Raw genomic sequence first — 27058 nt, forward strand, 5'->3', positions numbered from 1 at the left:
CAATTGACCCCTAGTGGGTGCGGGTTGGCCACAAGGACAACACCGTTACTCATGCGGCACGCAAGCTCGCTCAATCGAGAGCGCTAGAACGCATTAACGTGGACAATAGGTGCTTGAGGCAACATTTTCCTTGTTGTCACTGACCCCTCCATCCTCCCTGCTCTTCTCCCTACTCTATCACGTTTTCTGTTTCCTTTCTTTTCTTTTCTCTCTCTCTCTCTCTCTCTCTCTCTCTCTCTCTCAAAGCACTTCACGCCCTTGGTTCGCAGCCAATTACGGAGTTGCGTCCATATTAATTACCAGCATCATTTGGCGCGTATGCCAAGTGGTACGATGGCTCGAAACCCCTCAGCCGGCCGCACAGGCACACTGGACAAGGGTCTGAGCAACGGAGCGAGGGAGGGAAGCGCGTGCGCGCCATGCGCGCACTCGTAACGTGTCGTGGCTCAATAAATGCGCCACTAATTACTGCAACAATAACCACCACCACCACCACACTGCACCATACAGACCACGCGTGGATGCGGAAAAACGATTTGTGTGCGGCTTGTCGACCGAAAAAGTGCCGCACCGCGCCACGCCACGCCACGCCACGCGGACTAAAAGGGACGCGAGACGCAACCAAATATGCATTTTATTTAGTTCCGCGCTTGGAAGCGAGCTTGGGTTGCGGTGACAGAGCGAAAAGAAGAAGATGAAAAAGAAGAAGAAGAAAACAACACCACGTAGGACAACGGAATATGTGTTTCTCATAAATTTATGACCCCAGTTTTTTTTTGCTAGATATTATCGCACCCAACCCCTAACTTATTACCGACTCGTCAATTATGCGCGGCATATGATAATCTGGAGCAGCAGGGAAGCAGGGAAGCAACAGCAGCAACGGCACTCGATAGGAAAAAAACCTTGATAAGATCGGCGCGTGAACCGTTTTTTTTCACGTCGCCAAGTGTACTGGAGCGTCCGGAGAGCGAGAGAGAGAGAGTAGTCGCGTCGCGTACCTCGATTGAAATCGTAAATTAATCGTTTTACCATCATGCGTTCGCTCTCTTTTGTGTCAGCAACGCCGTCGTCGTCGTCGCCGCCGTTTTTGCTCGCTCGCATGACGACGAGGAGGATGATGATGATGAGCTGGAGCCCCCATATTGTGATCTGATCCGATTAATCCGGGTGTCAAGATGCGGGTATACACGTGGCACCCTCGAGTAAGCAGCAAGCAACAGTACACCCCCTTTCGTGTCGAGAGTAGTTTTTGCTTTTTATTTGTTTGTTGGAAAGCTATTCTGTTTTCCTACCGGAAGGAAGGAAGGAAGGAAGGAAGGAAGGAAGGCGACGCTGACGCGTTGGACACGGCGCGAACCACTCATCCTCCTCCTTAACTTCCCCCCGGGATAAGGTTGTCGAACGAAATGTAAAACATGATTGGATTTTCACTCCATTCCTCGCCGATAGAATGAACGCAGCCGCTACCGGTGACGGTGGCGGGATTCGTTGACTGCAAAATGGCTGACCCGCATGCGTCACCCGTGGTTACCCTTTCTGCAACCACTACCAAGTTTAGTTGCACTCCAAACACTCGCCACGATCGGGCTGCAACTAGCTCGTCATCATTGCTGACTCTCTGCTTAGTATTCCTGCCAGTAGCGGGTGCATGAGCAGCATCTTTTGGGCACAAATGCCGCGATGACGGGATGCAAAACTTTCCAGCACCAGCACCGCTCGCTTTAACTTTTAACGCAACTTTTGATCGTCCACGTTCCCCTGTGGGGGGCAGGGAGGAGAAGTTACGTTAATCTTCAAGGCTAAAGTGATTGCGCATTGTTTGGACGGACGGACTGGTGGCTGCGTGTTACCGTGTGATTGTTGTTTCCGGGATTCCGGGCGCTTCCTTTGTTTTGGTGCCCCCGGGGTTTCCCAACAGCACCACCACCACCATCATCATCATCATCATCATCATTATCAGCGTTGACGTGCCAGACGTGGCGTGTGTCCAATCTGCAAACATAATGGATTGGATAGTCACCGCTCGGTCCCCCCCCCCCCCCTCCCTCCTCCCCCTGGAATCGTGAAGCAGCGTGACGAGCAGACGAGACTTGTCCGGTGCCGCACCACCACCCATTGCAAACCGAATGCCTTGACTTCCCTACTCGAAACTACTCCCCCCAAAAAAAAAACAAAAAAATAAAAAAGACCACGAATTCTCCTACGGCTGCACGGCCCGATGAGCTTCTTTAATGGTTTCCCCATCTGGGGACTCATCTGGGGTTGGGTATTAGCTGTAGCTACCTGCCACTGGTTATTTATCACCAACACCACCTACCGATCCGGACCGGGACTCTCTAGAAAAGCAGTGGATGGCCCACAATAGCGCATTTTAGCCGATCTCGCGGATGCTGACAAAAAGGGTGCTTAATTGGCGATTTGCGGTTCATGTACGGGGCCAGATGATGACCCGGCCGAGACCGTCAACAACAACACCAACCAGTTGTTACGATTTTGTTCCCTAGGGAGGGAGGGAGGGGCGGGGACCAGGGGGCCCTCTCGGTGTGGCATGTCAAGTCAGTCACTGGCTTAACCCCTTTCGGCCCCGACCCCGCTCCTAGCAGGATAATCCGCGAATACATGCTGCTTCGCAGTTTGCGTGCGGCCTCCGCTCGCTCGCTCGGTCGAGTCTGTCGAGTCTGTCTGCGGCGCGGTTTGCGGTCGCTAAGTCGTGTAAGGCCCCGGCAACGGAAACCCGGCGCTCCCTACGCGTAATCCAACAATCCGCAGCCATCCGCACACCCTCCATCGTACCCCGTCCGGGCCAGGGAAGGAGGAGAATTTTTAATTAGTTTTGCATCCTCAAAGTGGGTCATGATGATGGCAGGAAAGGTGGGGGAGTGGGGGTGTGCCATTCCGCCATCCCTTTTTTTAAACCTTTGCATTGCGCCTTGAGTCAAATGAGTCATTGGCGGATGGAAAGCCGCGGAACCATCTGCTGCTGCTGCTACCTGCTGGCTGCCTGGCTGTTGCTGCTGATACCCGTTGGGAATGGTTGGTTGCCCCCCCCCCCCACCCCTCCAGAGTGCCTAATCCTGCCTCGCCATCGCTCGTCATCGTCTCATCGCTAATCCGGTGATAATTAATTTGAATATGAAGGGATTAGCCTGCACGATTCGCGATTCCGGCTACCCATGACCACCACCACCCAGACTCATTCTTGTGCGCTGGACAGGATATGATTTGATTTTGGTCCACGGCTACTTCTTTTGCGCTCTTGTCTCGCGCTGAGAACTGTGATGAACTATGGTGTTAAGCTCTTAAAAACCGAGGGGTGCGCGCCGTGCGGTGCAGCGAGTGCTCATAAAAGAGAAGCAGCAGGTGGTGCGCATATTTTTCCCGATTTGTGCTCTCTCCCGTGTCCTTCCCTTCCTCACCACTGGCACCAATGGAACGAAGTAGTAATTTTGTGCGGTGCGCAAATTCAAATTCGGACAACAACCAGTTAGCCGACAACCAGTGGGAGTCGGGACCACAATGAGTGATTATCCTTGGCAGCAATTTGGTGCTGTGCAGAAGATACTTATTGGGGTGAAAAAAAGCAATCATACGCGAGCACTTCAAATGAACGCGAGCTCAGCTGTGGCTATTCGACATTTGTTTTCCGGTTAACTACTGTAAAAAACCTGTGACTGGAAAACCACGACAACGAGCTAAATAAGAGGGCCCAGTAAGTGCAATAGCACAATTCAAACTGCTGCCTATTCTAAACCACCCTTCCGACAGCTGGCAGATTTATACCAGTGATAGCTTATTCTATTGTTTATAAGCATAAAAAAGCATTTTAGTGGGAATCTTACAGAAAATAAGATATTCATGAAGGAATTTAATGGTGTCAATTTCTTTTTGTTTTTATTTGGTAGCAAAACCACCAAGTGGGTGTCGTTAGAGCCTTCCAGCATTTAAATGTGAATTAATCAATTGGATCTCGGGCCATAATTCGTTTCTGTGATACTGGTAGAGTTGCCAGACACCCTGCAAGTCGACCGCAAAAAACGGTAGCATCGAAAATAAATGTTTAAAAAGTTATGAAGCGAATTGAAAAATTTCTCGACGCAGCATCACTCAAAATGATGTAGACGAATGACTTTTAGCTCGAAACACCCAACCAATACATCAAAATGAGCTTTAAACAAATGGTTTTTAGTTGCTAGAGAGGTCAGCTGATGATTTACACCCTCCCGGCTGGCCACCAGGACGCATAAGCCGGGTTGATAATCGGTTGAGATGCGATGACACGCAATTTTTCCATTCTTCGCACATTTTCGTTCGGTGGATCCGAGATAAATCAACAAATTCATGTGCCAAAGCTATTAAAAGGTTCATTGCAGTCCAAGAAATGCAAACAATTCATGCGAAATCCCCGGGAGATTCCAACAGGACTCTCTGTCTTCCCTCAAAGCAACAGCGAGACATGAGATTGGCGAAGAAAAACGTTCTACACTTCATTTCCATGTCTCTTTGGATGTCAATATCGATGGGCACAAAAAGCGCAGGACTTCTCCGTTTGCGGCATTTTGAAGAGCAAGGCTACACCTTAAAAATGACATAGTTTTGCTCAGCTTATGCAAACGCTTTTCCAAGAATGAGCCAAAATCCTACAAAGCACCCTGTGGGCAACGAGCGATGGTTTCTTCTACGGTCTCAAGACCATAATTCATTCAAAAAGTAACATATCGCGAAAAACTAAACTGATTCTGAAAGTTTATAAAATTCCCGACATTTTTTTGGTTTTACGTAAAAAAATTCAAACAAAAATGAAAAAGATATGGCGTTTTAGATGTATTTTTCCCTCACCCTGTAATCAGACACTTGATGCCTCATGCCCTAATCATAGTATTTTATGCTCGTGTGTGTGGTGTGCGCTTGTTTCGATAAAGAAGCTGCTCCAAAACCCACGAAACAATCAGTCTACCAGCATCTCGTTGAGGTGTCTGTGTCCGCAAGAAACCCGGAAACCAGTATAAAATAACAGAAAATCCATAGCAAAAAAAAGGCCATACGCTCCTCAGCTGCCCTATGCGTCTTGAATGCAGAACGGGTGCTTAACACTTTAACCCTTCGTGAGCGCGCATCCTCCTGCCAGTTAGGCAGGGTGGTGTGGTGTGGCGTGTTTTTTGGCTAATTCCTTGGGCCTAAACACACCAAGCCCGGGGCGTCGAGATTAGCGGCCACATCGATGTAGTGTGTTGATCCGAAAACGGTCCCAACGGACTCTAATGTTGCTGCTGTGCACTGCCACTCCCGGTGTGATTAATTGATTGGTTTGATGACAGACTTTTAACGAACAGTTTGGCCAGTAATTTATGATGTTTTTGCTGCCGCTGCCAAAATGGATAATGTACGGATGCTTGGGACGGTCCCAACCGGAGTGGGAGTGGAGAGGTGAACCAAAAACATATATTTTTAATGTTTTTTCCACCCGAAAGTGGAAAGAAAGCACCGCGAAAAAAAAAACAAAAAAAATTAAACAGTGAAAAACCCTTGGCACCTTGAGTGGTTAACAGGGCGAACCAGGCCCTTACGCCCGTGCTTACAAAGCACCAAAAAAAAAAAACACAACAGCCCATCATAGCCGGAGAGGTCATCGATCGATCCGCGGAACTGGTGGCGGAAAAAGGGGGCGCAATGTGTACCCCTTTTGAAATCCCAAGAAAAAAAGGGGTAGGGAAAAGGGATAATAATTTTAAAAACAGAAATCGAAATCGGTCGCACAAATGGCCGTGCGAAAATACAGCGAAGTGCAGCAGCACAGCAGGGGGGGAGGAGGCGGCGGTAAAAACATCTAAATCGACTTGGTCTCCCGCCGCTCGCAGAAGCCACCGCCGCCGTGAAAGCACTCCTTCCGTGTTGGTAGGGAGCAACAACAAAAAAAAAAGACATGGCTGAAAAGGAAAGGGAAAGGGAAACCGGGCAAACGCTTTTCATTGATTTGTATTGTCACGCAGCCAAATGGCAAATGGCACTTTAAACTGTTTAAATTGTTGTCACCATTTTCCCCGCGTCCCTTTCGGGCCTGATCAGTCGGCCCGGGCGGCCGGCCGGCCAGTGTTCGATATCACCCCGATCCCGGTCCCCTTTGGTGCGCTGGTGGTTGCGTTTTATCCCCGGCCCGTTCCGGTCCCTTTTGCGCCACCTTTGCGCCCTGTTTTGCCGGGACTGCCTTCTGGTTTTGTTCCTGAGCTGCGAACGAGAACGTTAATGGCGTGAATGGCGCAGGACCTTTAAGTGCTCGAATGTCAGCGGGCGGGCGGGCCGGCGGGCCGGCGGGCGGACGAGTTAAGCAGATAACAGGGCCTTTAGCATTGTTGCACTGTTCAGTTGCTGTTGTTGTTGTTGTTGTTTGGCTATAAAGCGGAAATGATGATAACACGTAAACTACAGAGAGAGAGAGAGAGAGAGAAAGAGAGAGAAAGAAGGAGGGGGGGGGCACTCAAAGTAGCCAGCACTCGCAGTAACTCGCATCGTAACTGGACAGGGCTGGCTTTTAAGGCCACCGATTTTGCTCGGCTTGGGTGAAGTCAGCAGTCGAAGATCTTCCAGATGCACTTTTACTTTACGAGACGAAACGAGAAAAAAAGGGGAAAAGGGGTTCGGAACACCCCCGGGGGTGGGGTGGGAACGGGGTAGGTGAATTGATTTATTTTATTGTTATTTTATTGAATTTTAGTCTCGCCGAGGTGTAAAAAGGACGCATATGTTACGCACAGACGCGCGCGCGCTTGTGTATGTGTGTGTGTTGGCAACACACACACAAGCATCCCGAGGGTCCGCCAGGCTAGGGTGGCCAACTATGTTTTAAGTTTTTTGATGAACTTTGACCTTTTTGTGCAGCCTTTCTTTCATTCTTTTTCCCAAGTTTTCCCCTGCCGTTGCCCCCCCCCCCCCCAAATTTTGTGTTTTGGGTGTTTTCCAAACCAAACCTAGCTTTCTTTCCTTCCTTCCTTCCCTCCTTCCTTCTTCCCCCTCTCGCCATCCGGGTGTTTCGGGTGAATGGCGTAAGCAGTTAATCCCATCCCATCGCACCAAAACCAATTCGTCACACAACGCGAACGCGAATGTCGGTTGAACAACATGCGTAGGGTGCAAAAACACAGTGCACACGCGTGTGTATCGGTAATTGGGTCAGGAAAGTGGAATGCGCGCTAAAAACACGCACTAAGCACAGTTTACGGACGGACGTCGACTTTTACCCCCTTTTTACCCCGCTTTATATCGGGCATCATTCATCATCATCGTTGATTGCCGAGATTGACGCCTGGGAGGAGGAGGAGGAGGAGGAGGAGGAGGAGGAAAACGGGAAACTCATACGTTAGCGACTGACGCTGGCTAGCGTTTTGATTTTCCGTACCGTAATCCAACGTTGGTCAGTGCTTAAGTTCTTTATTGCAACCCTTCACCGCGAATAGCTACACTGCTGGCCATTAAAATAGGTAATTGTGTGAAGCTGGTATCATTTGAACTATATTTTAAAAACTATTCATGCAATGCTCACATTATTCATCCCTCTTGGTGACCGTTTACTAAAAAGAACCGCGCTCTTTGATAGCAGTCAATATAATAGGTATTTCGGTACGTCCTCTTTTATTTCGCTCAAGTTTTTTTTTAAAGATTGTTTTGTTTGTTCTTGATACAGTGTATTTTCAATTGTGAACCCAATACACATCGTTGTTTCTTATTAGAACACCCAGAATGGCCGGAAACAATCATTGCAAGGCTGAGAAAAGAAAGGGTTGTGAAAATTTGCTCAAGGAAGGTGCAACGTACAAAAGGATCGCCAACGCACTAGCCATATCAGTAAATTGTGTGAGAAATGCTTTGTTGTGCAAAAAAAAAACAAGCGAAACGCGAAGTAAGCCGAGAAAAAGCAACCCAACGGCTGATCATCGCATACCATTTTTGGCCAAAATCAAGGGCACCATGAATGTTCTCGAGCATAAATCAATCAAGGAAGAGGTAATGCTGCCTCACGCAGAGGAAATTATGCCTCTAAGATGGGTATTTCCACAGCACAGTGATCCAAATCATACATCAAAACATATTAAATCATGAGATCAAACAGCGATGAATAGTGGAAAAAAGTGTTCCAGGAATGCTCTTCCATTCCGGTGAAAATTTGTCACGATTTGGTCGATTCAATGCCAAGAAGAGTGCAGAAAATGCTTCAAAACAACGGGGGATACACTGGATACTGACTAATGTGCAAATCACATATTAATTTTTAATCTAAGCAAATGAAAACCGTGTTAACTAATTAATGTTTACCCTTTTCACTGATTTACCTATTTTATTGGTTAGGCATTTTGAACTAACTTCTATCATAATTAACATATTCCTTGCAATCCTTTTGCTTTTTCTTTGCATTATTTTTGGCTCTACTATGTTGCTGGCCATGGATACAATAGATTTTGAAAAAGGACCAAATATTGCTGCTTAAATACTGTTACCCATTTTATTGGCCAGCAGTGTAACAGCAAGCGGAAGGACCGACAGAGGATGGCCAGAGAAGGTCCTTTGTCCCGTGACCTCGCAGTCGCCCTCGTGCCGTCGGGAGTGCTTTGGCATTTCATTGCCATCGCGCGTCCTGGATGCCCTTACTTTTAGCACAGCGACTTCTAATGGCGCCATCGGGACGCTTGGCAAAGGTTTTTAAGATCGTAAACGCAAACAGCCAGGCCAAGCGGGGCGTGGGCTAAGCGGATCTACAATTACTATCGCCACGCTTCCACCTTTCGGTCGACACTGGCGACTATTCCATCGCCAAAGAATGGTCACGACGTCCAAATGTCACCATTGCTGCCATTGTCACCAGGAAAAATCGAGAACGGGGGATGATGGTGGAGGGTATGGCGTTTGGGTGGGGCGGTGCATTGACCATCCAATGCTCGACGCGACTGTTGCTGCTAGGCATCACCCGCATCGCGTTTGCACCAAATGAAAGGTTACTCACGGTGAGAAGGTTGTCCGAGCCAGCGTGAGATGTTCTTCAGCGTCTTGACCGTTGTTCTCCCATTGTGTTGCGTTTGTTCGAGAAACTGATTAAAGGAATACGGAAAGATGGTGGCGCAAAAAAAACCAAAAGAAATCAAACAAAACACACCCCAAACAATCAAACTTTAGCGTCGAACGTCAAACGGGAGAATGGAAAAGGAAGGAAAAGTGATGCTTTCCGCTGACAATTAACCAACGCATCGGATGATGATTCATCATTCCTTCACACGCAGTTCGATCCACCGGCGCTCCGCTTTTCCCAGCATCTGTAAATGCGTGCTGAAAAAACAAACCAAAATTCCATTCGGGTTGGGGGGGACTTTTTTATTTTCACTTCTTTAAAAAAAAAACAACACAATAAGAAACACGTAAACAACACGCAATCGCACTCGGTGGAACAATGGAAATATTACAAATTCAAAAGCAACTGCAGCACTGCCGAAGAGAAGGGGAAGAAGGGAGGGTTCAAATCAAAGAAATAATAACAAGATATTAGCCGTTCGGTGCCGGCGGCTTCGAGGAAGGAGTTTTTCCTTCCCTTCCTTCCTTTCGGTTTCTCGGGGGTTAGGGTTACCGGGAAGACTCACCGGGAAGACGATTTTGTCGAGTCGAACTGTCACGGCACTGTCGGCGCGTAGCGCATGAAGCAGAACGGAGTTAATAGCATTTAATAAAACGCAGCGCTACCTGGGTGTCACAAAGCCATGTGATTGCTGCTCCTCGCGTCTCGCTCACGCCAGTGTGTCTGTTTTGGGAAAATAGTTTTCCCCCGGGGGTTACTTCCCGTTTCTGACACCGGTTTTTTTTTCTGCTGCTGCTGCTGGTACAGTGATGCTGGCTGGGGTCACGAACTGGCCCCGAACAGTGCCATCAATGCCCACCGGGAATTTGCGGTCATCCAAAAAAAAAGATTAGAAAATGTGCAAATCACCGGCACCGGCAAAACCGCATACCGGCCGACCCTGACACCATTTGGGCATTGAGGGGCCCCGTGTTGCGCGGGTCCCTCTACCGTGATTGACATGCGTTTAACCCTCGGTTGGGCACCCGGCGTTTACCCCTTCGTTGGGCACCCGGGTACCCGGGTACCCCACTTATGTGCATTGCATTGTTATGTTCTTGTATCATCGTTTGTATCAGTTTTATGATAAAAAATGTGTTCTAGAACTAATTTAAGAGTCTTCGGAACGTATTTTTCTTTAAAAATCGCAACAAAATTCAATAAAAACAATAATAATAATGAACACAATGCATTGATACCCCTTCGTACGGTCATTCTCTACCGCGTACGTCGTAAAGCAAGCAACAAGATCGTAAAGTGATCGAATTTTCCAGCAAATATGTTATTGAAATTATTGATTTCTTCGAATAAATCAGTTTTGAATTGTCATAAGGCACTTTTGAGTCATAAACAATTGAATTAATTGGGCACAATTGAGCTACGAGATCAGACCAGTTGCTACATGGTGCGTTCAGAAAGTAATGAGAATTGATTTTTCTGACAAAACGGTTTGAGATAACGTGTTTAATTTTTTACGATAAGGTAGAGGAAGGTTTTAGCTATCAATCGCACTTTATTTCGTTCGGCTATGACCAACTGAAAGAAAATGGGACGATTTTTCGTGAACCATGTTTTTAGTTGATGGAACACCGTAGAATGTCCCCTTTTTGGGGCCATTGGTCTGGCGCGGATCATCCGGACCTTCTTTCTGGCGCGGATCATCCGGACCTACAGAAAAACATTCCGTTGGTGCCAGTAATTCATCAAGTCCTCATACATTTCTGTTTGGGGGCTCTATGCCAGGAAAGAGGTCCGCGATGATTCGGGCTGTGGTCCATAGAAAGGGGGCGTTCTACGATGTTACATCAACTAAAAACATGGTTCACGAAAAATCGTCCCATTTTCTTTCAGTTTGTCATAGCCGAATGAAATAAAGTGCGTTGAATAGCTAAATCCTGCCTCTACGTTGGCGTAAAAAATTCAATACCTTATCTCAAACCGTTTCGTCAGGAAAAATCCAGTCTCATCACTTTCTGAACGCACCATGTATATTGGTCTCTGTGGTCTACGAAAATGCCGCCTAAACCCTTTTTGATGAAGATTAGTGTATAATTTACTCATATGTTAAGCAAATTACATTATACGAACCATCTTTAATCAGTTTGAGAAATAATATATAATTTAAATTGCACATAAAAGGTTTCAAAATGTGTTGATTATTTTTCTCCTATTGCTCGTTGAAAAGCTCAAACGTAATGAAATTTTCATCAAAATATTGTAGTTTACCTAATTAACAATAAATAAACACGTCAACATGGATAAATGTTGATAAAAAGTGTTGTTTTGTGTTTATAAACAAAGCCCATGTGCATAGCCAACGTATGGGGTACCCGGGTACCCGGGTGCCACTGGGCGGGTGTTAATTTCATCTGCCCATAATTACCTTTAAATATGAGATATCAAAACAATTCAAAAGCGAAATCGGTGTGAAATGAGTTGTACTTTGGGGATCCGGAGTTTCGTAAAAAAATATTGACGGGAAGGCATTCATTTTTTCGTTGAAACTTGAAATGGGTACCCGGGTACCCGGGTGCCCAACCGAGGGTTAAGGGGGGACTTCGGTATTTAATTTTTATTTGTGACACATGTGTTTAACATTTTCCCTGAATGCTGATCCTTTCAAGAGTATTGTGTAAAAGTTTTAGATTGATCGAGGATAAACTGAGACAGATACAGATTTTTCAAAATCCGCGTTTCATACAAGGCTCCATGCAGCTCGCTCCTTTGAAGAGCATTTCCCAAAACCAACGTTTTCAAAGTCGGTGCCGTAAAAACTACTGGGCCGATCGATTTGAAATTTTTAACACATAATCTATACACTCTTTGCTAGGTAGTCCCGTCGAGAAATCATGATCTGTAAATCACAAATCTGTAAAGTTCATTTTTTATGGCAGAATCGCAAAAAGCATCTCTTTTTCAACTTCAAACATCTGCCAAAAATCGAATAATAGGAATATCAACAAAAACTCTCCGGGGCTACCTAGATAAGTTTATCATCTTTCTAACGAATATCGATTTGTATTTTTCTGATGACCCGTCACGCAGCTACGATGGGCACCGTAAAAAGTACCTTTTCGACGACATGCCTACAAAAATTTGATGCCACGGATTAATTTTTCAATGAATGTTGCTCAAAACAACACCGAATATTCTTCAAAAATTGTAGATTATTATTTCATTTACTTGAAAAAATACAGTTGAATGATTACGTCACAAAAAATCGATAAAAACGGGCCGGTTTTTGGCCCGAAAATACCGAAGACCCCCCTTTAAGCTGCCTGTTTCCGAAGGAAGTTTGTGTGTATGGGGATGCCATTTGTTTTTTTTCGGGCTTTTTGACCCTCGTTGCGCAGAGAGGAGAACGAGAAGAAGGAATGAAAGGAGTGCAGAAGCCGTCCAGGAAGGAACTGGGGGCTATGCTGATGGTTCCGGAAGCAATCTTCGATTGTGAAAACACATCCACTCTGAGACCAATCCGTGGTATGTGGTGGGGCCGTGTCAAAGGCATAAATCGAATCTTAAGCGGTCCCCTTCCACCCCCGCCCGGGGGGTTCACTTACTTAGGTTGTTGCGAGCGTTAATTGTTATCTTGAAGGGGGCGTGCTCTACCCGGTGGCTTGATGGCTTCGCCACGGAGACGATGATGATTATCGTTTGCCCTCCTAGGTGTCGATGCATCGATTGATTCGCCCGCTAGCTGGCCTCGCATACCTTGACCGCCCAAATCGATTCCCGGCACGCAGCACACGGCACTTAACGGTAATGGTAATCGAATTAGTTGGTCTTGGTGGACTAACCCCCCGGGCATGAGCTGGCTCGCTGCTGCTGCTGCTGCTGCTGTTGCTGATCCAGCAATGCACATAACCAACACCACCTGGCTTGGCACACCGGAATGTCCCTGAGATATGGCGCATAATTTGTCAAGTGCAAATGGCTCTTATCATGAAATTAATGTTTACCTAATGAATAAATTGCTCCATCATACATCAGGATAACCCCAGGATAGGGTAGGCAGCCGGCAGGTCGCGGGCAGTAATTAACTTCTCGAGCTGCCGAGGTTCTGTTCTGGGTCTGATCCAACCGCTTCCAACTAAACTGCCTCCTGATTTTCAGCCTTAATGCCCAATTCCAACGCAAGGTGATGTTATTACGTAAGCGTGTGTGCCGTGTGCGAGGCGAACGACGTTCGCATTTCGGCTTTGTCCGATCGATGGAGTGTCCTGTGAGAGCCGGGCGTCATCCCTGGACACTACGTCGTGTTTATGTGTATTTGTGTGTCGTTATCGTCAACATCATTATCGAGCTGTGGCGATGTCTACACGGAAATGTGTGTTCACCACTAAGCTCATCAACTGGGCCGCTTTCCGGTGATTGTGAGATCCCGATTAGCCTTCCCCCATCATCCTCACTGTGAAGGAGAAGAAAAGGAAGAAGAAGAGGAAGGCTTTACGATAGATAGAGCCTGCCGCCCGAATAGGCCTGTTGATTGGAACAGAGACACACAGAGCAGATATCAGTCAGTGTCAAATGAGGAAAACCGAGGTATCGGAGGAGATGAACCGCTCTCTTAAATGGTTGCCACCATCGCTGCCGTACGGAAACGGAAGACGCATTCCGTGCCCTGATCCGAGACTCACGACGCACCGCAGGCCCCCAATGGTTGATATAATCGATTGGCGGTGGGACAGATAGGCTGCAAACCATTTGCTAGCCTACCCTTGCGCTCTGCCACCGCCCCCCACCCTCCCCGGGAGCCGTTTTGAAATTCAAATTGGGATACTGACGACGACGACGACGACGACGACGGTATTCTGTCTCTTGGCGCACCTTTATTGAACGCACAGTCGTACTCCATTTAGCCGATATGAATCATAAATCAAAAAGCACTTTCGAAATCGACGACGACGACGACAATGACCCGCCCGCCGTACGGCTGGAGCTAATTTAAATTAGTTCGAAATCCAAAGCTGTGCGTACGGTACCTCGCTGGCAGTTGTGCTTAATTTAGATCTATGGTAGGCGAGCAATCAATGCGCTCCAGCTCTCGCAGGACACGTCGATTCGGGGGGGGGGGGGGGGGGGCGGGGGGGGGAATTGATGGGTTGCTGAGTTGCTTGAAATTCTTGATAAATTGCGCCCGAAGCGAGGCTTAGCCTTGCCAGCGCCGTACACCGGTAGCATGATGGTGTATCGGTTTACAAGGCGTCTACTTTGGAGTGCTCACGCTCCGTACCAACAAGCAGTGCTAATGAACGACGCACTGCAAGAGGATACCACCGCTAACCGGGTGTAGCCTTCAGCTGGTACAGGGTCAAGTCGAATGTCGAACAAATATTCATACCAGCTGATGAGAATGACCTTCACCACATGGTCAATACAAAGCGCAGGGTGCAAACAAAAAAATGCAAAAAACAAAATGCTACAAGCAAAGCGAACAAACAAACAAAAAAAAAAACTCCGCGCAATCAAGTGCCCGCAGGTAATGGCAACCTATAAAGTTATGCGGGACACTCGGACTGACCTGACACTAGGTATCCCTTGTGCTGTGTTGATGGCCCGCAGCAGCATGTCTGTGCAATAAAAAAAAATGCGTCTAAGCGGCGGCAACCATCTCAGCACTCAGCATCGCGATGGCCACGTTTTGTTACCAGGCCCGATCCGTTTTTTTTGCCGGTTGCTTTGAACTTTGGGAGGTATGGGGACGCGCCGCAGCTGATTTTTATGCTCAGAATCTAGCGGACCATATCTTGCACGCTAGATGTCTGCATCGTGCGTACACCGTTAGGCGTTAACCATGCTAACATTAGTAATTCTTACGGCAGTAAAGTTGATATTTATCTAACAAATTATAAAGAAAATTAACCCCGAAATCGACCGCTCGTTTATGCACTTCCCAACACCCTTTCGGACCATCACTTGCAACAGGTTTGCTCCTGTCGGTATGCAGTATGTAAGACACGGACAGCTTGCGCGGGATTTCGTACAAGTCGTCATCAAAACCATTTTTAATGGAAAATTTCAATTAGTTTACTAGTTTACAATGTGCAACACATAAGTATGATTCTACCTTCTCTGAATAAGAAGCTCCCACTCCCGTTTACCAAACCAGACCATTCTTCCTTTCTCTTGTATAAACGAACACCGGATTGTTTCTTCTGATAACGGTTCTATCAGGATCAGGCGCCATCAGGAAGTATCCTATTTGAAAGTTGAATAACTCTGTCATTTTTCAGTCGATTTTAACAAATAGGACAGTTTCTGAAACTTCGATCTATGCCATTTAGGCAATGCATCACTTCACGTTAAAAGAGCGTTCACGTTAAAATTGCCACACAGTACATTGAAAATAATCGGTCAATAGTGGAAACTACGATCGTGCAATTGGATGGTGCATCCTTGTTCGCCGCGTATGACGGCGCTGGGCTTTTTTTCTGTGGTTCTATTTGAAAAATAAGTTTTATGCCAACAAACCGAAGACTATGAAACAACTTAGAGCAAATATTGGAGCTTAAATTGCCAAAAGAAATCCCTAAATGTTGTGAAAATAACGTAAAATGCCCGAAAAAGAGCCTCTTTCTTGTATGTGCGAATGAAGGCGGTCGATTTGATCGATATCATACTTTGAGTATGGCACAGCAAATGACCTGGCATAATCTAAATAAAACTAGTTTATTTTTTAAAATCGGCTAAAAAATGACAGAGCTATTCAACTTTCAAATAGGATACATCCTGATGGCGCATCTACAGGGTCCTACTTACTTATTCCCAGATAGTAGATAGGATTAGAATAAGGTCACCTCGAACCCACCGCGTCGAGCTCCGCTTCTTCGCGATGGCTCAACAACGTAAAAACAGCCCGATGATGTATAAAATACCGTCTCACGTGACCTTGATGTACGCGGTGGTTAGTTTTTGCTGGGATTTTTTTTTTTGATGTTGTTGCTGCTGAAGTGAGAGCCTTACGTGTTGCGCAATTGACCATCGCAGAACATCAGAAGTGAATTTGTTATCCATCATCCAAGTCATTATGACGACAGCGGCCAGCAAGTGTGAGTGTGCGCGTGTTGTACACGTTTATAGTTTTTTTTTTTTTACTAGGACAGGACAAAGCCGCCTCTTGAACTTAAACCACCTGGCCACCCTAAGGTGATACACGTACGAGCTCATGGTTAATTAATAGTAAAGGTAATGCAAAGTGTGCAAAGTGGGCAGCAAAGTGGCAGACGACACACACCGGGGAGTTCTTGCGCTGAGTGTGCATTTGTTTCGTAACGTTGGGCCGCGGGGTGCCATGGTGAGAGATGGTTTTTGTTACCCACCCGAAAAAAAAACAAAAAAAAATATACGACGTTAACTAGCGGCCTGGAGCTGGGGATATGTAGGTGAGTAGTGCGATCCAGCAAGCAAGCCAGCAATTCAGTTTCCCGTGTGCGGTGCTAGCGTTCGAACGCTTCGTTTCGTTACTGAATCCGGCCGGACATCGGTGCAGATAGATGTCTGCGTTGAGCAAACACTTTGACCGGGCGATGGCCGGCGTCGGCTGCCAGGAGATACTACATCCGGGCCGCTCGTGTCTAGCGTTTAACGGGGCCAACTTTATCGGCACAATCCGCTCGAATGCGTCCTTCTTCGTACCGATCGCGCTGCTGCGGCTGCTGATGCTCGCCCATCACCGCCAAACACTGTCCGGGGCCATCGTGCGCCAGGCAATCGGTGAACTCGGTGCCATGATGGTCAATGGGATGCTCGTGGCAAACTGTTGGACCGGTACGTTCTGTGCAGTGTCACGGCTGACCGGCCGAATCCACGATAACTACTCCGTGTCGCTGGCACCGCTGCTCGGCACGTTCGCGATGCTGCTGATGCCGGCCTACGTCAAGACGACGCACGCTAAGGCGGTGTTCGTGGCGGTAAGAAACGGTACCCGATACGCCCAACGCCCCCTCCCCCGCATGACCATTTTCTGAGGAGTGATTTGCAGAACCTGGAGTGCTGGATTAAATCGCGACCATCGCGGCTAGTGGCGGCGTTGCGCAAATCGCGCACCTTCGGCACGCTCTGCTTCATGCTGCTCAGTGCCGGTATCGTGCAGTTGGCCGGCAGCGCGAACCGTCAAAGCGAGTTTTGGTTCATAGCACCATTGAAACCACGGGCGGACGCGGGCGCGGGCGCAGGATGCTGCCTTCACGCGGACACCTGTACCCAGTACGTAATGAAGGGCTTGCGGACGTACCTTGCCTTTAGCACCGTGCTGGAGCTAGCACGCCGAACGATCGTCACTTTCGGCCAGCTACGGTTGAGCCCTGGTGAACGATTAAAGTCACTGGTACGGCTTCGCTATCGGTTGATACTGTTCCTCACACTGTACAACAGTACTTATCGGGTAAGCTAGCTAGGCGTGAGGCAAAAAGGGGGCAAATATTGATGCTGCCCCGTATTCCAGCTGTTCACGTGTCTGCTCGCCCGTGCACGCAGCAAAGCAGCCAAGGAGCACGGCAATGTTACGGCCGGGTTCGTCAGTGGTCTCTGGTACGCACTGTATCCTAACTACAACATCTTCAATCTGGCCGTGTCCACCTTTTGTCAGGTACTTTTTGTCTGAGAGAGAGAGAGAGAGAGAGAGAGAGCACAAGCAGCCGTTGAAACGTGCACCACACACTAGAGAGCTTTCACCTGCTCGTCTGCTCTCCCACCCATCCTTCCGCCTAGGTCTTCTGGAACTCGACGATGGAGCGTTACACGAATAGCCCCATTGTCCGCGTGCTCGCCGCGGTACCATTAGCGCCGATCGTCTGGAGTGTGTCGATGTGCTACGTAACGTACTCCCGTGCCTACTACCCATGGGCGATGTCTCGGTTTGCGCACAAATTTATCGACCTCTGCTCCAACTATGCGTGAGTGCCCCGAGCCGGAGCGTCAGTCACAAAACTAGCGCCAGTAACCTAACCTAGTGTCTTCCCCTTTTTTTGCACACACACACACACAGATCGCGCACTGCCTCGGAGAACTTTGCCCGCCGTTTCCTGGTGGCATGCTAGCCTGACCCTGCTAGGAGCAGACGCAAACGATCCCGCCGGTTTTTGGTGCCGTACCGACTGTAGACCCCGAACAATACAAACAGAGTAGTGCCGCGTGGTGCGGCCGTTAATTTTGAAAAACTTAAAAATGCCACAAACATCTGCCCGAAACTGCTTTTCCCCTTTCCAACCCGCTAGTATATAGTGCCATCCCCTAAGGGGGGAAAAAAAACAAACCCCTGTATAGAATTACCTATCGAAGAAAGCTACGCGTGCCCAATCAATCGCAGCGTGTCAATGACCTTTTGTGGGGGTTTTTTGTGTGTGGCCATGCCACTGGAATTTGCATACGACCAGACGCAGTAGGCAGCCACACGCCAGCAACAGCAGCAGCAGCAGCAGCATACCGCTGTGTATCGTGAATCGAGTGCAATCGAGGCGACATCAGCCGACATGTCTCAGCTTAGCAAGTGTTTCTACCAAGCGACGGCAGGCCGTACCTGTCGCGATCTGTGCCATCCCGAGTATGCCACCTGCTGGCAGTCCTTCGTAGGGAACACGAAATCGTTGTTACCCGGGTGCTATAAGCTGTACCTCTCGCTACTGGTGGTAAGTGTATGCAGTGTGAGTGATGTGGCACCGAAGCACCACACGCATGTGTTGACGCGAATCCACCTACCTACAGATACCACCACTGGTCAAGGGCAGTGGCTACACGGTCGAGTACTGGATTAATCACATCCGGAGCTACGCATCGATATCAACCAAAACGTACATACTAGCGATCAGCGGCCTAACACTGCAGTGTCTACTCTAGTGAGTATGGAGCGCCCTGTGTCACTAGCGCCCGGCGTACAGCTACCTCATCTGGTGGTGTGGTGGTATTTTCAGTAAAGCGTTCGGGAAGCTGCACTACTACTGCCTGATGGGTGTACCGGGCGCTATTAGTGCGGCGATCGTACCACGGCTCCCGCACGTACACCGGCGGCTGCAGGGTATCACCTACTTCAACATGATGCTCGAGGTGATGATCAAGAAGAGTCGACTGGCCTGGGTACAGACGCTTCGCCGTTCGAAACTGTGCGCTACCGGTGCGTTTATGGTCTGCAGTGCTACGATAATGTACGTTCTGCGCAAAGGAACGGTGAACCAATTTTGGATTACCTATCCGGAAAGGCCGGAGAGCAGCCCCGTTGCTACGCTGGATGCGAGCAGGCCCTCCTGCCTGCACGAAGGACCGTGCAGTCGATACGTATTCGATGTAGTGACCCCCCCAAGTGGCGGTACCACTCCGGGTCGGGCATATAGAAATTGATCACCTTCTCGCACCTCCTCTCCTGCAGGGTGCCTGGAAGTACACTTTGGCCGGGCTGACCATTGAAACGGCTCGAGCACTGCTCGCGAAAGGCGCACTGTTCATCAATCAACCGAGCCGACGCGCCTGGACGGAAGTGGTCAGCTCGGTTGGCCTCGGATTACCGCTCTTCCTCGCCACGTACGTCGGTAGCTACCGGTGTGTTAGCTGCCTGCTGGCTGGCTTGACGGCTGGAGGCGGCCCGGGTCAACCAGCGCACGCCACCACGCTCGCCGGCTTTCTCAGTGGGGCGAGCTATCTGCTCTACCCGCGATATCAGGTGTTTACGCTCGGATTCACCAAGTTCCTGGAGGTAAGTCTAGGTCTGGGCTGGTAGGCGCGGTACGGCGCTTCACTGAACTCATCCCGTTCCAAAACAGATGGCATGGGAGCACCAGTGGAATACGGTGAAGGTGCGGCCCCGCTGGATGGTGTGGGTCGACCGGCTGCCGGTTCTGCGCCTGGTCCATATGCTGTCCATCGGCTACATGTATCATGCGCTCGTCTTCCATGCGCACCTTTCGCCGGCATTCAACGGAAAGTGCGTCAACTACTGTTCGAATTATCGCGTCGAGAACACTAAGCGGCGACTGGTTGGTTGGATGCTTGCGCACTCCTGGAACAGCTGCTGACACGCCAGTGAGCAGGGGGGGAGGGGGGGGGCCAAGCCAAGGAATCAACCCAAATGTGTCCCGTGGTATGACTTCTTCTTTTTTGTTTTCTTTTTTTTTTAAATTCAATTATAGAGGATTGGTTTGGTATTTTCGAGTCCAAAAACAGGTCCGTTTTGGACGATTTTTGGTGACGTAACCATGCAATTTTATTTTGTCAATTAGATGGCGTATTGTTCTACAACTTTTGAAGAATATTTGGTATTGTTTTGAGCAACATTCATTGAAAAGTTAATCCGTGGCGTCAAATTTTGTTAGGCGTGTCGACGCAAAGGTACTTTTTACGGTGCGCATCGTAGCAGCGTGAAGGGTCACCAGAAACATACAAACCGATACTCTTTTGAAAGATTATAAGATTATCTAGGTAGCATCGTTGAGATTTTGTTGATATTCCTATTTTTCGATTTTTGGTAGATTATTGAAGTTGAAAAAGTGATGCTTTTGACGATTTTGCCATAAAAAACGAGCTTTACATAATTGTTAACAAAAAAGTATCAACAATTTTCATGATTTCTCTACGGGACTACCTAGCAAAAAGTGTACAGATTATGTGTTGAAAATTTCAAATCGATCGGTCAAGTAGTTTTTACGGTACGATCGCGAAAACGTTGGTTTTTTTTGGAAAATGCTCTTCAAAGTAGCAAGCTGCATGGAGCCTTGTATGAAACATGGATTTTCAAAAATCAGTATCTTTGTCAGTTTTGCTTCGATTGATCCAAAAATTGTACACAATACTCTTGAAAGGATCAGCTTTTAGGGAAAAATGTTTAAAAACATGTGTCACAAAACAAAATTAAATACCAAAGTCCCCCTTAATAGAGGTTGGGTATGACTTCTAATAAAGCCTTAAAGACAGAGAGAGAAAGAAAAAACAAAAAAAAAAACCCCCAAAAGAGTCAGTGTTTGTGCGTGCGTCTGTATGTGCAGTGATGTGTACATGTGTGGATTGAAAGTCAAGCGATCGTTTGGAGTGCTACAACGAACGGTCGATCGGTCAGTCGGCAGTCATGGTGTCTCTCAGTAAGCTGTTCGATCGAGTGGCTCAGGGCCGAACCTGTCGTGACCTTTGGCATCCCCAGTTCGATAGCTGTGCGAGGTACAATGTGCACCTCTGGCGAACGATCATGCCGGGTAGCTTCAAGCTGTACCTGCCGTTTTTGATTGTACGTTCCACTGCTGAACAAGCGCCAACGGTTCTACGGTGCAATCTGAGCTCCTTCTCTCCCTCTCTCTCTCTCTCTCCCTCTCCCTCGTTCCCTTTTTGGTTGATTGATTTTTGTAGCTACCACCGTTGGTAAAACTGAACGAGTTGACGTCGCGATACCTGCTCGAACACACGCTACAATATGCTTACATCTCGGTTTGCACCTACGTGCAGGCATCTCTATCGCTCTCGTCCCAGTGTGCCCTCTAGTAGGTACAATTTTAGTGAATTCTACACCCCCCCCCCCGGCTCATCTAGAACTGTCACTCTTCACGCAGCAATCTACTGAACCGCCTGAACTACTGGTGCATTATGTTTTGGCCCTGTCTCCTGGGGGTAGCAGTGGGGCCTCCGTTGCCAAAGACACTGCTCCGGCTACAGGCAATCACCTTTTTCAACATGGTAAGCAGGATGGCGCTCCGGATTCGTAGCAGTAGGATTGCTACAGAAACGCAACTCTCTCTCGATCGACAGGGCATGGAAGCTGCTGTACGGAAAAGCACTTCACCGCTGCTCCAAGCATTGCGGCGATCCAAGGCGTTCGCCACGGCCAGCTTCATGCTGTTCAGTGGCATCATCATTACCTGTGCCAGCCAGGGTGTGGTGAAACAGTTATGGCTAATCAATCCGGACGACGAGAACGGGAGGCGCAGGACTTGTGCGCATTCTAAACCCTGCTGGCACCATTTGCTGGACGGAATGCTAAAGTATGGCACGGTTGGCTTGATCCTGGAGGCAGGACGGACTGTTTTGCGTAACTCCTCGCTGCTGCTGCTGAACGGTCGCCGGGTGTCCCAGTTTGGTCGGGCCATGCTTGCCTCGTGGAATCTTCGGCTTGGCATGTTTCTCGCTTTCTATATTGGCCTCTACCGAAGCGTTAGTTGTGTGCTGCGGCGCAAGAACGCCACCGGAAGCCACACGTGCCACGCAGCCATTGCGGGGTGTCTTGCCGGCATATCCTACTATCTGTATCCAACGTACCAGATCTACACCCTCGCACTGACCAAAGCCATCGAGTTCGGGTGGGAATATTACTATACCGAGCGGTCCGGGGCGGGCCATGCCGGGCTAACCGGTATGCTGGCACTCCTGCACCGCCTGCCGATGCTCCGTCTGGTGCAAATGTTTTCGTTTGGCTACCTTGGACATATCTACGCCTTCTATCCGCATGTTTCACCCGTGTTCCACCAGAAGGCGATGGACGTGTGCTCGGGTAATCTTACCCTACACATGAAAAAGCGTCTCTTGGCGTGGTTGGCCAATGTTGGGCCGAACATATGCGCCGGGTAGCCGGGACGCCTAGCTAGAGGCATAAAAGGTTTGTGTTCACGGACTTCATGGTTATTGGTGGGCAAAAGGGAACACATAATCCATCAGCGGATCGTCAGGTAATGAACGGGTGAATGTGTAACGGAAAGATTGCGTTTTTTTCCCCCATGTTGCATGTGTTGTTGCAGATTTTGTTTCCATAAAACGACCAATGTTCATAGTAATATTTAGCAACTAGACGTTCACTTCGTGCTCATCCGAACAAGAGCTCTACAAAAAAAAAAAATAAAGAACATTATGAGTGCTCCAGTGCTACATGGTCTGTCGCAAAGTAAACAGGACTTTTTGCATAGGAAAAAATCATGAGACGCTATCTTAATGTAGGCATTTTTATGTTTGACCTCCATAAATTTTCCTATGCAAAAAGTCCTGTTTACTTTGCGACAGTCCATGTAGATACCACGCGGTGCCGTCAGATTATACCTCCCCTGGTAGGCCCCACAGTTAGCTGGGCAATTAACGAGCTAGATACTAGCTTTCACGAGCTGAAACTGATGATTTTCATAATAATTACGCTCATCATTTATTGCGTTTTTTTTTCAAAGCTTCCGTTTCACACAAAAAACAATATAGCGCATTGTAAAAGCAGACGGGTACAAAACAACGCTATTTCGATTGACATAGTTTGCACCGTACACCGTAAAAAACATTTACATCCGCTGCGAGAATGGATTGAAGTCATGTTATTGCTTTCATGGCACCATGCGCACCCACCACTTCATAGAATGCCAATGCTTGGCTTGGCTTCGTCCTGACAACGACAGTTTCATCGCGACCATATTGGGTTTTGATTTTGACAATCGGAAAGGAGATGTCCTTGACATGACATGACATGTTTGCCGGTCCCACTGGGCTGGTTGAAATTAGTTAAACCAGTTAAATGATTCTCTGCAGCATATTATCAGCCTTCCTTTATTTGATAATATTTAAATGGTTGACTGGTTCTAATATACTGGTAGAAAATTATCGAACATAACATCTAAATTATGATTTGCTACATAAATAGAGTATTTTTTTTTCAAATAAAACGAAGCCGCACATGTTTCATCATGCTACACATAAAGAAGCACACACGATATTATGTTAAATTGCAATGATTTGAAGCGCAAAAAAACCCCTAATAATAAGCAACCATCACGAATTAAAAAAAAACTACCACTGACAATCGAGGGTGTCAAGTAGCTGTCACTCGTTTAAAAAAAAAAAAGAAACAAATTGCTTCTAATTCCTTTACCTGCTCTATTAAAGACACTTTGCCCAGGACGCCAGGATACGGCTGGTCCAGGTGTTTAAATATTTAGCGACGCTGTACAGTTGCGGTATTATTAATTAATGTTGCTGTAGACAGATGTTATGCTTTTCGTGTTGATTCATGCTCGTATGTTCTGAAGCAATCCTTAAACCACAGCGCCCGGACTCGGTCACTTGTCTACCGTCGGCCATAAGATGAAGTTACAAATTCCGCTTGGACGCAGCCAGAGTCCTGCTGAGGTGCACAGTGAAAAGAGTGCGAACGAGGCGACCGTGGAAGTTTCCTATGATTCGCCAGCGAGCGCCACCGCCGCCGTCTCCGCGACTGGCGATGACTTTGAGCTGTGGGACCAGAGCAAGGCGTTGCGTTCGGAGTATCGCGACAACCGGTGGGCCCAGAATGGTTGGTCGTCCTGTATACCGATCTCGGTTATCTTGCTGCTGATTGTGCTCGTTGTGTTGCTACCGTTGATGGACGGTCACGGTGAACGTACGGCCGGGGGTGGTGGTGTTTTGGCGGTAGTGGGTGAGGATACGATGGCCGGTGGTCGAATGAGGGGCCGACAGTGCCCGGATCGATGCCGGATCGAGCTGGTAGAAAGCATACCGGAAGGATTAGCGTACCCGCCCGATAGTCCCGCATTCCGGTCGACGTACGAGGCGTGGTCCGAGCTGTTATCGCTGGCCACCGCCACCGTGGACATCGGCTCCTTCTACTGGACCCTGAAGGGGGCGGACGTCTTTAACCATTCGTCGGCACGGGAAGGCGAGGACATCTTCCGCCAGCTGCTAAAGGCTGGGACGACACGGCGGCTGCAGGTGCGCATTGCCCAGAGCACACCGACCTCGGCATCCCCGAACCTCGACACGGAAATATTGGCGCGCCAGGGTGCTGCGACCGTACGTTCCGTTGACTTCCAGCGTCTGCTCGGGGGCGGTGTGTTGCACACGAAGCTGTGGATTGTGGACGACGCACACTTTTACGTCGGCAGCGCCAACATGGACTGGCGCTCGTTGACGCAGGTCAAGGAGCTCGGTGTGCTCGGTATCAACTGTTCCTGTTTGGTGAAGGACGTGGCGAAAATCTTCCACGTTTACTGGGAAATGGGTTTGCCCGGGGCGAAGTTGCCACCGAAATGGCCGGCGGAGTATGCGGCAGATTTCAACGACACCACCCCGGCGCTGGTGCAGTACAACGATGCGTACACCTTGCGTACCTATTTCTCGGTAAGCACCGAGTGGCCTTATGTTGCAGCTTTTAGTGCTCTATGCCTTATCCTTCCTGGTCTTGATTGCAGAGCTCTCCACCGCCGATGTCACCAGCAGCACGGACGGATGATTGTGATGCGATCTTAAAGACGATCATGGGCGCGAATCGGTTCGTGCACGTCTCCGTGATGGACTATTTTCCGCTGACACTCTACACGCGCACAACACAGTAAGTTCTGCAAACCGATCCATGCAAATATTGAAATGCATTCACTCATCTGCTGCTTGGTCCTTGCAAGGTACTGGCCAGTGATAGACGATGCGTTGCGGAAGGCAGCTATCGAGCGCAAGATCTCCATTCGACTGCTGATATCACTGTGGGATCACTCGCGGCCCTCGGAGGATTACTTTCTACACTCGCTCGAGGCATTATCCAACTCGCTCACCGGTGTTGACATCCAGATCCGGCGCTTCATCGTGCCGGCAACCGACGATCAGCGGAAGATCCCGTACGGCCGTGTCAATCACAACAAGTACATGGTCACGGATAACACTGCGTACATTGGCACGTCCAACTGGTCCGGCGACTACTTCATTGACACGGCCGGCGTTGGGTTAGTTATGTCATCGTTCGATACAAATGGTACCATCATTGGCGAGTTGCAGGCACTGTTCGCGCGAGATTGGAACAGTAAATATGCCGTACCATTGAGCTGAGCAGTCGAGGAAGCAGCGTGAAAGGGGGAGGGGGGGGTGGGTTTGTTTTGAATTGTTTGGTTGTTTTGGAACTGGCAATGAAGGAGGGAATGAGGTGCCTTAACGTGCGGTGAGTGCACTAAACTGTGCTTTAATTATATCATAGTAATACGATCGGTACCAGCTACCAGGCGATAACTATTGCTCCTCTTTATTTTCATTACATTGCTGTTTTTATATCGTGGCGAGTCGAGTGGAAAATCCCTCATATTTTGCGGAAGAGTTTACAGAATCAACCACTGTATTTCGCTCTACTACTTCCATACTCTTCCTAGCGTACCGTATGCTAATTCGCAGTTGTATGCGTATGCAATGGAAGCAGATCTTGGGCAGAGTTTGTGATACTCCAAATGTAATCTTAAACACCGTAATCCCCTAAATGAATTTGTTAAAGTAGAACCATAAGCTTTAGCTCCATTGCAGCGAAATGCAACAAAATCAAAATATGTAGTATAAAACAAATAGCAATGAAAAACAGAACGTTAGAATTATATTCAACTATATTTGCTCAAAGTAAGCGTTCCTAAAACGCGCCATTTTTACTATGCGAATGCAAAATTGTCTTTCCTCCCGTTTCGACAATGCACGCTCCATGCCATTTAGATTCTTTTCCTATTGAATTTAAGTACCGTCTAGGCCATTTTTATGTTTGTAAAAGACGAACGTATAACTTTTTTCTAAAAAGAAGATGAAAATGTTTATGCCACCGATAGGTTACAAAAGAAAAAAAGATGCCGGCAAATTAAGTTATCATTTTGATTTTATATGCTTTTGATATGAGTTTGATATGATTTTGTTCCACAATCATTCTGGCCTTAAACAACTTCAAAGGCAAAAGTCTTAGGTAAGCAGCGCAATCACACCGCAGCGCAGCCGAAGCCAACCAGTGTTGATTGGCATTGGCTTGAATGTTTTGAAGTGAGCCATTGTCTTCTTATCCCGTACCGCACAAATAGCGCATATAGATATGTATGGAGTATGAATGGTAGGCATTGCGTAACGAAAGTTTAAAGAAACTATGACAAGTTCGCAAAAAGGTTTTAAATAATAAACCAAAGTTTATTTCTGTGTCCCAGGCGACGTTGTTTGCTAGCATCCAAAACGATTGAAATACACTGTTTGAGTAAAAGCTAAACGAAAAGTAAGATTACCTATCATTCGAGATACGTTGAA

At 48.0% G+C, this 27058-nt stretch overlaps 4 protein-coding genes across 5 annotated transcripts; all 4 read left to right on the plus strand.

Annotated features, from left to right (window-relative positions):
* The first annotated feature begins 16550 nt into the window (after nucleotides 1-16550).
* Nucleotides 16551-18294, plus strand: LOC126579954 (uncharacterized). Its single transcript, XM_050243742.1, has 5 exons — nucleotides 16551-17004; nucleotides 17076-17477; nucleotides 17538-17681; nucleotides 17804-17988; nucleotides 18081-18294. Exons 1-5 carry the CDS (start codon nucleotides 16588-16590, stop codon nucleotides 18130-18132), a joined length of 1200 nt encoding a protein of 399 aa, XP_050099699.1. The 5' UTR covers nucleotides 16551-16587; the 3' UTR covers nucleotides 18133-18294.
* On the plus strand, nucleotides 18144-20107 carry LOC126579953 (uncharacterized). The gene is made up of 5 exons (XM_050243741.1): nucleotides 18144-18720; nucleotides 18797-18927; nucleotides 19003-19372; nucleotides 19455-19778; nucleotides 19846-20107. Exons 1-5 carry the CDS (start codon nucleotides 18565-18567, stop codon nucleotides 20095-20097), a joined length of 1233 nt encoding a protein of 410 aa, XP_050099698.1. The 5' UTR covers nucleotides 18144-18564; the 3' UTR covers nucleotides 20098-20107.
* A 36-nt stretch (nucleotides 20108-20143) lies between these two features.
* LOC126579952 (uncharacterized) lies at nucleotides 20144-22827 on the plus strand. 2 transcript variants are annotated; one of them, XM_050243740.1, is made up of 4 exons: nucleotides 20144-21299; nucleotides 21419-21549; nucleotides 21619-21742; nucleotides 21815-22827. In XM_050243740.1, the coding sequence occupies exons 1-4, from the start codon at nucleotides 21144-21146 to the stop codon at nucleotides 22628-22630; spliced, it is 1227 nt and encodes a 408-aa protein (XP_050099697.1). In that variant the 5' UTR covers nucleotides 20144-21143; the 3' UTR covers nucleotides 22631-22827. The 2 variants fall into 2 exon arrangements, with proteins under 2 accessions (XP_050099697.1, XP_050099695.1); XM_050243738.1 differs by having other exon boundaries at nucleotides 21619-22827.
* Nucleotides 22828-23930: 1103 nt separating this feature from the next.
* Nucleotides 23931-27014, plus strand: LOC126579951 (5'-3' exonuclease PLD3-like). The gene is made up of 3 exons (XM_050243737.1): nucleotides 23931-25147; nucleotides 25219-25358; nucleotides 25429-27014. The coding sequence occupies exons 1-3, from the start codon at nucleotides 24116-24118 to the stop codon at nucleotides 25844-25846; spliced, it is 1590 nt and encodes a 529-aa protein (XP_050099694.1). The 5' UTR covers nucleotides 23931-24115; the 3' UTR covers nucleotides 25847-27014.
* Nucleotides 27015-27058: the final 44 nt, after the last annotated feature.

Source organism: Anopheles aquasalis, chromosome Y (assembly GCF_943734665.1).
Source record: "Anopheles aquasalis chromosome Y, idAnoAquaMG_Q_19, whole genome shotgun sequence".
In the NCBI taxonomy this organism is placed as follows: domain Eukaryota; kingdom Metazoa; phylum Arthropoda; class Insecta; order Diptera; family Culicidae; genus Anopheles; species Anopheles aquasalis.

Bases quoted from the DNA above. Each gene is read 5' to 3' on its own strand.
- LOC126579954 (XM_050243742.1), top strand. From the start codon at position 16,588: ATGTCTGCGTTGAGCAAACACTTTGACCGGGCGATGGCCGGCGTCGGC. The intron at 17,682-17,803 runs GTACTTTTTGTC...CCTTCCGCCTAG, and splicing joins CCGTGTCCACCTTTTGTCAG to GTCTTCTGGAACTCGACGAT. The intron at 17,989-18,080 runs GTGAGTGCCCCG...ACACACACACAG, and splicing joins GACCTCTGCTCCAACTATGC to ATCGCGCACTGCCTCGGAGA.
- LOC126579953 (XM_050243741.1), top strand. From the start codon at position 18,565: ATGTCTCAGCTTAGCAAGTGTTTCTACCAAGCGACGGCAGGCCGTACC. The intron at 18,721-18,796 runs GTAAGTGTATGC...ACCTACCTACAG, and splicing joins TGTACCTCTCGCTACTGGTG to ATACCACCACTGGTCAAGGG. The intron at 19,779-19,845 runs GTAAGTCTAGGT...GTTCCAAAACAG, and splicing joins GATTCACCAAGTTCCTGGAG to ATGGCATGGGAGCACCAGTG.
- LOC126579952 (XM_050243738.1), top strand. From the start codon at position 21,144: ATGGTGTCTCTCAGTAAGCTGTTCGATCGAGTGGCTCAGGGCCGAACC. The intron at 21,300-21,418 runs GTACGTTCCACT...TGATTTTTGTAG, and splicing joins TGTACCTGCCGTTTTTGATT to CTACCACCGTTGGTAAAACT. The intron at 21,550-21,618 runs GTAGGTACAATT...CTCTTCACGCAG, and splicing joins TCGTCCCAGTGTGCCCTCTA to CAATCTACTGAACCGCCTGA.
- LOC126579951 (XM_050243737.1), top strand. From the start codon at position 24,116: ATGAAGTTACAAATTCCGCTTGGACGCAGCCAGAGTCCTGCTGAGGTG. The intron at 25,148-25,218 runs GTAAGCACCGAG...TCTTGATTGCAG, and splicing joins CCTTGCGTACCTATTTCTCG to AGCTCTCCACCGCCGATGTC. The intron at 25,359-25,428 runs GTAAGTTCTGCA...GGTCCTTGCAAG, and splicing joins CTCTACACGCGCACAACACA to GTACTGGCCAGTGATAGACG.